A 12,111-nucleotide genomic window follows, 5' to 3' on the forward strand; every position below is an offset into this window, starting at 1 on the left:
AACAACCCTATTACCATGTCATTACCATGTCATTACATGGTAAAACCTATGTAACTACTATGTTGTTAACAGTTATTACAGTGTATTTACATAGAATTGGGGCAACTTAATGTAACGTGTTACCAAAACATTTTAACAATGTGATTTAACTGATTGAAGTTGGGAAAATAGATTGCAAAAGGCAGAATGGTGTTAAATTCCTGAACAGCTTGAAGATGAAAATATTTAACAGATTTAATAATGTAATATTAGGCCTACTGATTATTTCTCACTATCTACTTGCGAGCTGCTCATTGACAGCCCGCGAGCTACCGGACATGCAGTTTTCTGCTAATGAAGTCTGCGCTACAGCGAAGCCTAATCAGATCAAGGCTCTTACAGGAAAAGTGAAATGATACAATGAATTTGCTTGTGGGCATGCAGCTCAAAGTATGTATAACAACACCATTGGACCAATACCATCGGAATTGAAACAACGATACAAATGTAACAACAGCACAACAAAATAGATAAATAATTGTATTTTGCAAGTGCCTTTTGATTTTAAACACCAGTGGTGCAACTAGTGCTTTCTATCTGCACTGAACCAAAACAATGGTGCAACTAGTGATTTCTATCTGCACTGAACCAAAACAATGGTGCAACTAGTGCTTTCTATCTGCACTGAACCAAAACAATGGTGCAACTAGTGCTTTCTATCTGCACTGAACCAAAACAATGGTGCACTGGAGAGAAAAAATACTTTAGAGTGGTCAAAACCATTCATCTTGAGGCGATGGGGGAGGGGTGCAAAATGCAATCTGTTAGTTATTACTGTACATCATATATAAAATGGACATATCTATTTTAATACAGACTAGCTCAAAACATTGCTAATCATTGAAAATGACAAATTACCTAGTGGATCATGATCATTTTCTGGTAAAACAGTAGGGTACAAAAACAAATATTTGCTCCCCTATTTTGAAAGTCGGGGTGCAGCTGCTCCATTTGCTCCATTGCTCAGGCGCCTACGACTGTGTTTATAACCTCTGTATGTATTGTGTTTATAACCTCTGTGTGTACTGTGAGTATATTTATAACCTCTGTGTGTATGTGACGTGTGTGTTGGTGTGTGTAGGTACATTCAGGGAGCTGCCTCTCCCAAGGACATGCTGATCCTAGTGGACGCGTGAGTCACAACATGCAGTTCACTATGACATTACCGCATAGTAACACTATACCCTACTAGCCCAACATAGTACAGTATACCAGAGTACCTCCCTCTTGTATCTTGCAGTGTAGTTTTGGGGTAGGTTGAATCATATAAATATAACTTCATCATTCTAATTCTTTGGGTTGAATCTAAAGACCAGTTTATACCTGGTCTAACAACATGTCTGTAGACAATTAGAAGTGTCACTGGTCAAAATGACATTTAATGTAAACTACGGTGGGATGTCTGTATACTGTCGCTGCGAATGTCAGTTTCCTTGTTGCACAGACATTAAAGAAGTTTAAGTCTCTGCAACTGTTGCAACGTCCGTTGTCGTGGTTACCGGACTGCCACAGCAACCAGACCAAATCCTCCTGTGACAAGATGATGCATGAGTTCTAAAATTCTCTGATAGAATGACCTACTTCTATTTCGTCACACTTTGTCAGTAAGCTATTTTCTTTTCTCACCAAGTACTAAGTCGTGTTTTGCAGAGGGGTCAAATACTTATTTCCCTCATTAAAATGCAAATCAATTTATAACATTTTTGACATGCGTTTTTCTGGATTTTTTGTTGTTGTTATTCTGTCTCTCACTGTTCAAATAAACCTACCATTAAAATTATAGACTGATAATTTCTTTGTCAGTGGGAAAACATACAAAATCAGCAGGGGATCAAATACTTTTTTCCCTCACTGTATGTTGTTGTGAGTTTATTTTCCTCTAATAATGACTAATAAGTAGCTTAAGTTAAGACGTTGTCAGCTATACTGTGGTCATTATTTGAACTGGATAGCCAGCTAGCTAATGAGCTAGCTAGCAACAAATCAAAATATTGTTTAGAAAATAGTTTTTAGTTGCCTGGCTTGCTAGTTTGGCATTTAGTGAATACATTTTTAAACGGATGGGTTTATAACTAGAGAAAGTATGCTATTTGGAGCACCGGGCTACTGATGTCATGCAGCCTGCCGTTTTTGTGTGTATACTTTATCATAACGACAACGACAATAGAATGTTCATGATGTTACTACGACAATTGTCTACAGACATGTCGATAGACGGATTAAACTGCTTAAATGTCTCTATAGGAGTGGCAGTGTGTCTGGTCTGACTCTGAAGCTGATCAAGACCTCAGTCAGTGAGATGCTGGAGACTCTGTCTGATGATGACTATGTCAACGTAGTTTATGTAAGTATACATACATACAGAACCTTTAGAAAGTATTCATACTCCTTGACTTATTCCACATTTTGTTGTGTTACAGCCTGAATTCAAAATAGATTAAAAAAAAAAGAGTAATTGCTACGCAACCATTTTCAGTATTTATACCCCTTGACTTATTCCACATTTTGTTGTGTTACAGCCTGAATTCAAAATGGATAACAAAAAATGTAATTGCTAGACAACCATTTTCAGGTCTTGCCATAGATTTTAAAGTAGATTTAAGTAAAATATTTAGATCTTCTTGGTAAGCAACTCCATTGTAGATTTGGCCTTGTGTTTTAGGTTATTGACCTACTGAAAGATGAATTAATCTCCCAGTGTCTGGTGGAAGCAGACTTTCCTCTAGGATCTTGCCTGTGCTTAGCTCCATTCCATTTCTTTTTTATCCTGAAAAACTCCACAGTCCTTAACGATTACAAGCATACCCATAACATGATGCAGCCACCACTATGCTTGAAAATATGGAGAGTGTTACTCAGTAATGTGTTCTATTGTATTTGCCCAAACACAACACTTTGTATTCAGGACAAAAAAGTGAGTTGCTTTGCCAGATTTTTTGCAGTATTACTTTAGTACCTTGTAAAAAAGGATGCATGCTTTCGAATGTTTTAATTGTGTACAGGCTTCCTTCTTTTCACTCTGTTTCATTTAGGTTAGTATTGTGGAGTAAATACAATGTTGTTGATCCAGCCTCAGTTTTCTCCTATCACAGCCATTAAACTCTGTAACTGTTTTAAAATCACCATTGGTGTCATGGTGAAATCCTTCAGCAGTTTCCTTCCTCTTCGGCAACTGAGTTAGGAAGGACGCCTGTGTCTTTGTAGTGACTGGGTGTATTGATACGCCATCCAAAGTGTAATTAATAACTTCACCAGCTCAAAGGGATATTCAACGTCTGCTTTTTTATTTTTACCCATCTACCAATAGGTGCCCTTCTTTGAGAGGAATTGGAAATCCTCCCTGGTCTTTGTGGTTGAATCTGTGTTTGAAATTCACTGGTCAACTGAGGGACCTTACAGAAAATGCTATGTGTGCGGTAGAGAGCTGAGGTAGTCATTATAAAATCACATGAAACACTATTATTGCAAACAGAGTGATTACATGCAACTTACTATGTGACTTGTTAAGCACATTTTTACTCATGAACTTATTTAGGCTTGCCATAACAAAAGAGGTTAAATCCTTATGGACTCAAGACATTTCAGCTTAAAATGTTGACTGAATTTACAGGACGGCAGGCAGGCTCAGGGACGGGCAGAGTAGTCAGGCGGGCGGGTACAGGATCAGGACAGGCAAGGGTCAAAAACCAGGAGGTCGAGAAAAAGCGAGGCAGGGAATAGGCAGGAGCAGACAGGACGAACACTGGTAAGCTTGACAAACAAGACGAACTGGCACAGACAGACAGAAAACACAGGTATAAATACCCAGAGGATAAGTGGGGGAAATGGGCGACACCTGGAGGGGGTGGAGACAAGCACAAGGACAGGTGAAACAGATCAGAGCGTGACAGTGTGTGAGTTGTTCACTTTTGATTCAAAGTAGGTTTGTTTTAGACTACCAAGAATCACTCTGTATGACCCTGATTTAGCCCACTGCAGTAAAAGGTTAAAACTTGTAGTGTGTTTTAGGTTTAAAAAGGCTTCCGAAGTTTGTAATTTACACTTTCAGTTGATTTTCCCTTACAATAAATGTATTAATTTCTACTAAAATGTTGATTATCTATAATCCACATTTCCTGTTGAGAGAAAAGAGAGAGAGAGACACAGAGAGAGAAAGAGAGAGAGAGATGGTTGAGAAATAATGAAATATAGATTTTCTGCCTCTTTTTAAAACAGGCCATTAATGATCTGCTCCATTTGGGGAGTGCAATTAAAACTTCCCAGGACCACTCCGTGTATGGGTTAAACCCCCCACGATACCCAATAAGATCTCATAGTTTCCCTTTGAAATTTGACGTATGGTGGAACATCTATTTTTGAAATATTAATTCCACGTGGTTACAGGGTTAATTGCGTGTGCTTAAAAAAGGGTTCCAAAGGGGTTTTTCGGTTGTCCCAATAGGTAGCGCCTTTTTTTCACAGTGTACCATCAAGCATTCTCACAGCTTGCAAAAGCACTGTAAATTGCTGTAGTGCAGTGGTCTGAGTGGTGTGCTTTGGTGCTGAGTATTATGAGTTCATGCCCAGTGCTGGGCAATTGATTTTCTTTTGTTTTGGTGATGCCCGAGAAAGGAATATACCGATGTTCTCAGGACCTTTTCAAATGTCCAAAATCAAAGTCTAATCCTAGTGATCAGGCTGCTACACCAGCCCTAGAGTGCCATTCAGAGAACCATGGGAAATACTTATCCATCATTCTCTCTTTCTACATCTCCCTCTCCCTCTCTCTTTCTTTATCTCTCAAAGATTAACTCAGATTACACTCAACTAGAACCAACTAGAAAACCCAGAGTTTGAAAACAACACTAATGCATTAATAAACCCTGATAAAAACAACACTACTGCACCATGTCCACAGTAAGACATTCTACATTTGTGTTTACATGCACACTAAGAAACCAGTTGCGGTCTCCAACAAGGCTGGAGTATTGTTATTGTCAGTTATTAAATCAGCTGGTACAGCTGGTGTCCCCCTAGTACCACATCATGTGCAGAAACACAAACACACACCCTTCTCTTGTCCTGTGGGTGTTGTAACCTGACACTAAATAATGTATCTCTAATATTACCCATAAATCCCCACTCATTAATAACAGCAGCCTAGGTACTAAACTGACATTTCAACACACACACATCCTTTACATTGTCAGACGAATCCAGATGTCTTTGTCTTATTGTGTGTGTGTGTGTGTGTGTCCAGATTTTTTTATAGCCAGTTCAGTGTTGTTAAGTAGCCAGTTGCAGATAGGTGGTCCTGTGGTCTAAGTGAACAGGGAGGCTGTATAGACTGGGATTAGGAAATAGAGATTAGCTCTCTGCTCAGTGTCATCTGCAATCCAACCCCAACCCAGTCTGAGATATACCACCTATTGAAATGTTCACATTTACATGAATGTTCAGCATGCTCACTAAAATGTCTGATGCAATGGATAAGGCTGTGAAGTGTTTATTAGCATGGATTCTAGCATTAATGAATTAGACCCTGATGGAAGAGCAATGCTGTCTCATTTACACACCCCTCTCTCATCCCCTCCCTGTCTCCCTTTCTCCCTCTAACTTTCTATTTCTCTCCCTCCCACCCTCCTTCTCACCCTCCTGTCCATTTAATAGATTAAGTGATAAAAGAGCACATTCTATTATGAGGGTGTTTTGTCTGTCTTATATCTGTAGCTGTAGGTACAATAGGTCTGTGCAGGTTTCAGAGCACTGTTGACTTGGCTGCCAAGGTGTGTTTGTGTGCGGGGGGATACCTAGTCAATTGCACAACTGAATGCATTCAACTAATATGTGTCTTCCGCATTTAACCCAACCCCTTTGAATCAGAGAGGTACTGTGGGCTGCTTTAATCCATTAGAGTCTTACCCGGGGGAGTGGTGGGGGTACTACTAACCTCTATGGAATTGTTTTAAGAAGGTCATACCAAGGATATTTTGCTATTTGATTAGGAATTTTAAGACCCCTTAAAGTACCCCAAAAATATTTTTAAAAACATATTTGATGAAAAAATATTTTTGGCCTTACTGCTATTAGCCCATACAAACACATTGAATAACAGATTCACTACATGGAACAAGAGAAAATCTACCGAAAGTTTGTTCTGAAGTGTCTGTCCAATATATGAGACATAAGAAAGACCCCTTATTCTTGTCACTAAACAGTACAGATACAGTACCAGTCAAACGTTTGGACACACCTACTAATTCAAAGGTTTTTCTTTATGTTTTACTATGTTCTACGTTGTAAAATAATAGTGAAGACATCAAAACTATGAAATAACACATATGGAATCATGTAGTAACCAAGAAAGTGTAAAACAAATCAAAATATATTTTATATTTGATATTCTTCAAATAGCCAACCCTTGCCTTTATGACAGCTTTGCACACTCTTGGCATTCTCTCAATCAACTTCTTGAGGAATGCTTTTCCAGAAGTCTTGACGGAGTTCCCACAAATGCTGAGCACTTGTGGGCTGCTTTTCCTTCACTCTGCGGTCCAAATCATCCCAAACCATCACAGTTTGGTTGAGGTCAGGTGATTGTGGAGGCTAGGTCATCTGAATATTATATATTTTTTTTACATTTAACCTTTATTTAACTAGGCAAGTCAGTTAAGAACAAATTCTTATTTACAATGCTGGCCTACCCCGGATGACGCTGGGCCAATTGTGCGCCGCCCTATGGGACTCCCAATCACAGCCGATGTGATACAGCCTGGATACGAACCAGGGACTATAGTGACACCACTTGCACTGAGATGCAGTACCTTAGACTGCTGCGCCACTCGGGAGCTCTGATGCAGCACTCCATCACTTCCCTTCTTGGTCAAAAAGCCCTTACACAGTCTGGAGGTGTGTTGGGTCATTGTCCTGTTGAAAAACAAATGATAGTCCCTCTAAGTACAAACCAGATGAGATGGCGTATTGCTGCAGAATGCTGTGGTAGCCATGATGGTGAAGTGTGCCTTGAATTGTAAATAAATCACAGACAGTGTGGGGGTGCTTTGCTGGTTGCACTATCACACATCCTCCTCCATGCTTCACGGTGGGAACCACACATGCAGAGATTGTCACGCTGGTATAAAGGATTTGGAGACAGGCGCAGGAATACATCATCTGGGTTTTTAATACACCCAAAACAAACACATATACGAAACACTGGGATGTACCCAAACAAAAGAGCGAGGGTAAACCTCGTAGAACAACACGGCACGAGACCCGTAATAAACAATGCATAAAACACGCAGCACAGGTTGAGACAACACATAGGTGCTCACACGACCAATAGACATGGGAACAATAATCGACAGCCCAATTGGGAAACAAAGGGCAGATTTATACAAACACAATCAGTGAGAATTGGAACCAGGCGTGCATAATGACACAGTTCAGTGCAGCCTAGAAGGCCAGTGATGTCGACCTCCGGAACTGGTGAACAGAATGAGCAGCAGTACCAGGGGGATCCGTGACAGAGATCATCCGTTCACCTGCTCTGCGTCTCACTACAACATGGTGATTGGAACCAAAATTCTCAAATTTGGACTCATCAGACCAAAGGACAGATTTCCACCGGTTTAATGTCCATTGCTAGTGTCTCTTTGCCTTAGCAAGTGTTTTCTTCTTATTGGTGTCATTTAGTAGTGGTTTCTTTGCAGCAATTCGACCATGAAGGCCTGATTCACGCAGTCTCCTCTGAACAGTTGATGTTGAGATGTGTCTGTTAATTGAACTCTGAAATATTTATTTGGCCTGCAATTTCTGAGGCTGGTAAATCTAATGAACTTATCATCTGCAGCAGAGTTAACTCTGGGTCTTCCTTTCCTGTGGCGGCCCTCATGAGAGCTAGTTTCATCATAGCGTTTGATAGTTTTTGTGAGTGCACTAAAGGACCTTTAAAAGTTCTAGAACTTTTATGCATTAACTGACCTTCATGTCTTAAAGTAATGATGGACTGTCATTTCTCTTTGCTTATTTGAGCTGTTCTTGCCATAATATGGACTTGGTCTTTTACAAATAGGGCTATCTTCTTATACCTACCTTGTCACAACACAACTGATTGGCTGAAATACATTTAGAAGGAAAGAAATTCCACATATTAACTTTTAACAAGGCACACCTGTTAATTGAAATGCATTCAAGGTGACTACCTTATGAAGCTGGTTGAGAGAATGCCAAGATTGTGCAAAGCTGTCATGAAGGCAAAGGGTGGCTACTTTGAAGAATCTCAAATAAAAAATATATTTTGATTTATTTAGCACTTTTTTTGGTTACTACACGATTCCATATGTGTCATTTAATAGTTTTGATGTCTTCACTATTATTTTACAATGCAGAAAATAGTAAAAATAAAGAAAAACCATTGAATGAGTAGGTGTGTCCAAACTTTTGACTGTTACTGTATACAGTGCATTCGGAAAGTATTCAGACCCATTGAGCTTTACCACTGTCTGTTACGTTACAGCCTTATTCTAAAATGTATTAAATAAATAAAAATTGTCATCAATCTACACACAGTACCCCATAATAACAAAGTGAAAACAGGTTTTAGAAATTTCTATTAAATATTTAAAATTCGAAATAACTTATTTCCATAAGTATTCAGACCTTTTGCTATGAGACTCGAAATTGAGCTCAGGTGCATCCTGTTTCCATTGATCATCCGTGAGATGTTTCTACAACGTGATTGGAGTTCACCTGTGGTAAATTTAATTGATTGGACATGTTTTGGAAAGGCACACACCTGTCTATATAAGGTCCCACAGTTGACAGTGCATGTCAGAGCAAAAACCAAGTCATGAGGTTGAAGGAATTGTAATTAAATCAAATCAAATCAAAGTTTATTTGTCATGTGAGCTGAATACAACACCTTTCACCTTACAGTGAAATGCTTACTTACAAGCTCTAACCAATAGTGTAAAAAAGGTATTAGGTGAACAATAAGTAAGTAAAGAAATAAAAACAAAAGTAAAAAGACATTGAAAAATAACAGTGGCGAGGCTATATACAGTAGTCAGGCTATAAAAGTAGCGAGGCTACATACAGACACCGGTTAGTCAGGTTGATTGAGGTAGTATGTACATGTAGATATGGTTAAAGTGACTATGCATATATGATGGACAGAGAGTAGCAGTAGCGTAAAAGAGGGGTTGGTGGGTGGTGGGTGACGGGACACATTGCAGATTGCCCGGTTAGCCAATGTGCGGGAGCACTGGTTGGTCAGGCCAATTGAGGTAGTATGTACATGAATGTATAGTTAAAGTGACTATGCATATATGATAAACAGAGAGTAGCATCAGCGTAAAAAGAGGGGTTGGGGGGCACACAATGCAAATAGTCTGGGTAGCCATTTGATTACCTGTTCAGGAGTCTTATGGCTTGGGGGTAAAAACTGTTGAGAAGCATGTTTGTCCTAGACTAGGCACTCCGGTACCGCTTGCCATGCGGTAGTAGAGAGAACAGTCTATGACTGGGGTGGCTGGGGTCTTTGACAATTTTTAGGGCCTTCCTCTGACACCGCCTGGTGTAGAGGTCCTGAATGGCATGCAGCTTAGCCCCAGTGATGTACTGGGCCGTACGCACTGCCCTCTGTAGTGCCTTGCGGTCGGAGGCCGAGCAATTGCCGTACCAGGCAGTGATGCAACCAGTCAGGATGCTCCGAGCTCCGAGACAGGATTGTGTCGAGGCACAGATCTGGGGAAGGCTACCAACAAAGTCTGCAGCGTTGAAGGTCACCAAGAACACAGTGGCCTTCCATTCTTAAATGGAAGAAGTTTAGAACCACAAAGACTCTTCCTAGAGCTGTTCTAGGTCATGGAGGTGACAAAGAATCCAATGGTCACTCTGACAGAGCTCTAGAGTTCCTCTGTGGAGATGGAAAAGCCTTCCAGAAGGACCACCATCTCTGCAGCACTCCACCAATCAGGCATTTAAGGTAGAGTGGCCAGACAGAAGCCACTCCTCAGTAAAGGGCAGATAACAGCCCATTTGGAGTTGGCCAAAAGGCACCTTGAGACTCTCAGACCATGAGAAACAACATTCTCTGGTCAGATGAAACCAAGACTGAACTCTTTGACATGAATTCCAAGCGTCATGTCTGGAGGAAACCTGGCACCATCCCTACGGTGAAAACATTACCACATCATCATGCTGTGGTATTGTTTTTTAGAGGCAGGGACTGGGAGACTAGTCAGGATCGAAGGAAAGATGAACGGAGCAAAGTACACAGCCTAGACAACGCAGTAGTGGGTTCGGGACAAGTCTCTGAATGTCCTCGAGTGGCCCAGCCAGAGCCCCGACTTGAACCCAATCGAACATCTCTGGAGAGACCTGAAAATAGCTGTCCAGCGACGCTCCCCATCCAACCTGACAGAGCTTGAGAGGATCTGCAGAGAAGAAAAGGAGAAACTCCCATAATACAGGTGTGCCAAGCTTTTAGCGTCATACACAAAAAGACTCAAGACTGTAAATGTTGCCAAAGGTGCTTCAACAAAGTACTGAGTAAAGGGGCTGAATACTTATGTAAATGTGATATTTCAATTTTTTATTTTTAATACATTTGCTAAAATTTCTAAAAACCTGTTTTTACTTTGTCATTATCTGGTGTTGTGTGTAGATTGATGAGGAAAAAAACTATTTCATCCATTTTAGAATAAGGCTGTAACTTAACAAAATGTGGAAAAGTTTATGCGGTCTGAATACTTTTCGAATGCTCTGTACTTCCATAAATGTTTTTGACTGGTACCGGGGGACCCTCAGACGAGTCTTTTGAGGCCTGTGGGCCTTCTAAAGCAAAACAAGAGTCTCACCTTTACACAGATGAGTCATATTAGTGTGTAGCCCAAACTGTTCGAACACTACAGACAAAGGTTGGTAGATCACCTGTGTCGACTTCAGATGAGTCCCACGACGCTTGTAAGGGTCTTAAAGCAAATCCTAGAAGACTGTCGTGTTCGTAAGAGTCTCATCTTACCTTAGAGGGGTAATAGTTTGTAGGCCAAACCGGTTGGACACTACAGAAGATTTTGTGAGAAGACCAATTTTCGGGTTGTCTCATGGTCTGACAAACACCGCTCTAGCTCTGTCGCATTTCACCGTAGATATGGAAGTGTTACATAGGCAGATGCGGTGGATTGAGACTCATCCAATGCAAGAAAACAGACACAGTATCTATCTTAAGCTGATCGATTTTTATATGATGCTGAATAGTTTTTCACAGGGGTGAGTGCATCAACCTTAGGGGGTTAATCAAAGTCATCAGCGCCGGGGAGCAGTTGGGGGTTAACTGCCTTGCTCATGGAACAAAATGGCATATTTTTCCACATTGCTGGCTTTGGGATTCGAACCAGCAACCTTTCGGTTACTGGCTCAATGCTCTTAACCGCTAGGCTACCTGCCGCCGTGTGTGTACATGTGTGTGTGTGTGTGCGCATGTGCGTGTGTGTTTGTGCGTGCATGGTATTTCCACTCTAATGAGAGTGAGTTGGTAGAAGGAGTCTCATTTCCATGGTACCAGCTCATGATCCTGATAGGATGAAAAAGTAATTAGCAACACTTGATGAATGTGTCTGTTTACCACTGGGTGATAATAGTCAAGGCCAGGTGTGTGTGTGGGTAATTAGTATGTGTGTCTGTGTGTGTGCGTTTGCCTAACCCCTATCTGTCTCCCTCTACCAGTTCAACACCAGGGTGAATAACACAGCGTGTTTTGACCACCTGGTCCAGGCCAACGTGAGGAATAAGAAGATCCTGAAGGATGCGATTCAGAACATCTCTGCTAAAGGCATCACCAACTACACCAAGGGATTTGAGTTTGCCTTCGAACAGCTCTATGCAGTAAGAGGCCCTATGCTCTGTTCATAACACTGTAGTAATAACAGATGTACAGTATAACGACAGCCCTGCTCCTTGTTATTTTACTTTGATACTTCAGGAACATACTGCACTTCATGTAAAATGTACAAACTGTTACCTTTGAGCTCTGCTCTTTCTCGTATGATAGATTATTGTCAGACACTGACCTCTGCTGCAGAACTGAGC

The 12,111-nt window shown here is 40.8% G+C and overlaps 1 protein-coding gene across 1 annotated transcript in view; it reads left to right on the top strand.

Moving 5' to 3' along the window:
* The window catches only part of LOC115152047 (voltage-dependent calcium channel subunit alpha-2/delta-1), a 131,039-nt gene that overhangs the window by 70,669 nt on the left and 48,259 nt on the right, over positions 1-12,111 (top strand). Inside the window, exons 9-11 of the mRNA XM_029696518.1 lie at positions 1,121-1,171; positions 2,284-2,383; positions 11,749-11,907. Of these exons, the coding sequence (XP_029552378.1) occupies positions 1,121-1,171; positions 2,284-2,383; positions 11,749-11,907 (310 nt within the window). The remainder of the gene's footprint in view (positions 1-1,120; positions 1,172-2,283; positions 2,384-11,748; positions 11,908-12,111) is intronic.

Source organism: Salmo trutta, chromosome 17 (genome assembly GCF_901001165.1).
Source record: "Salmo trutta chromosome 17, fSalTru1.1, whole genome shotgun sequence".
NCBI lineage: Eukaryota > Metazoa > Chordata > Actinopteri > Salmoniformes > Salmonidae > Salmo > Salmo trutta.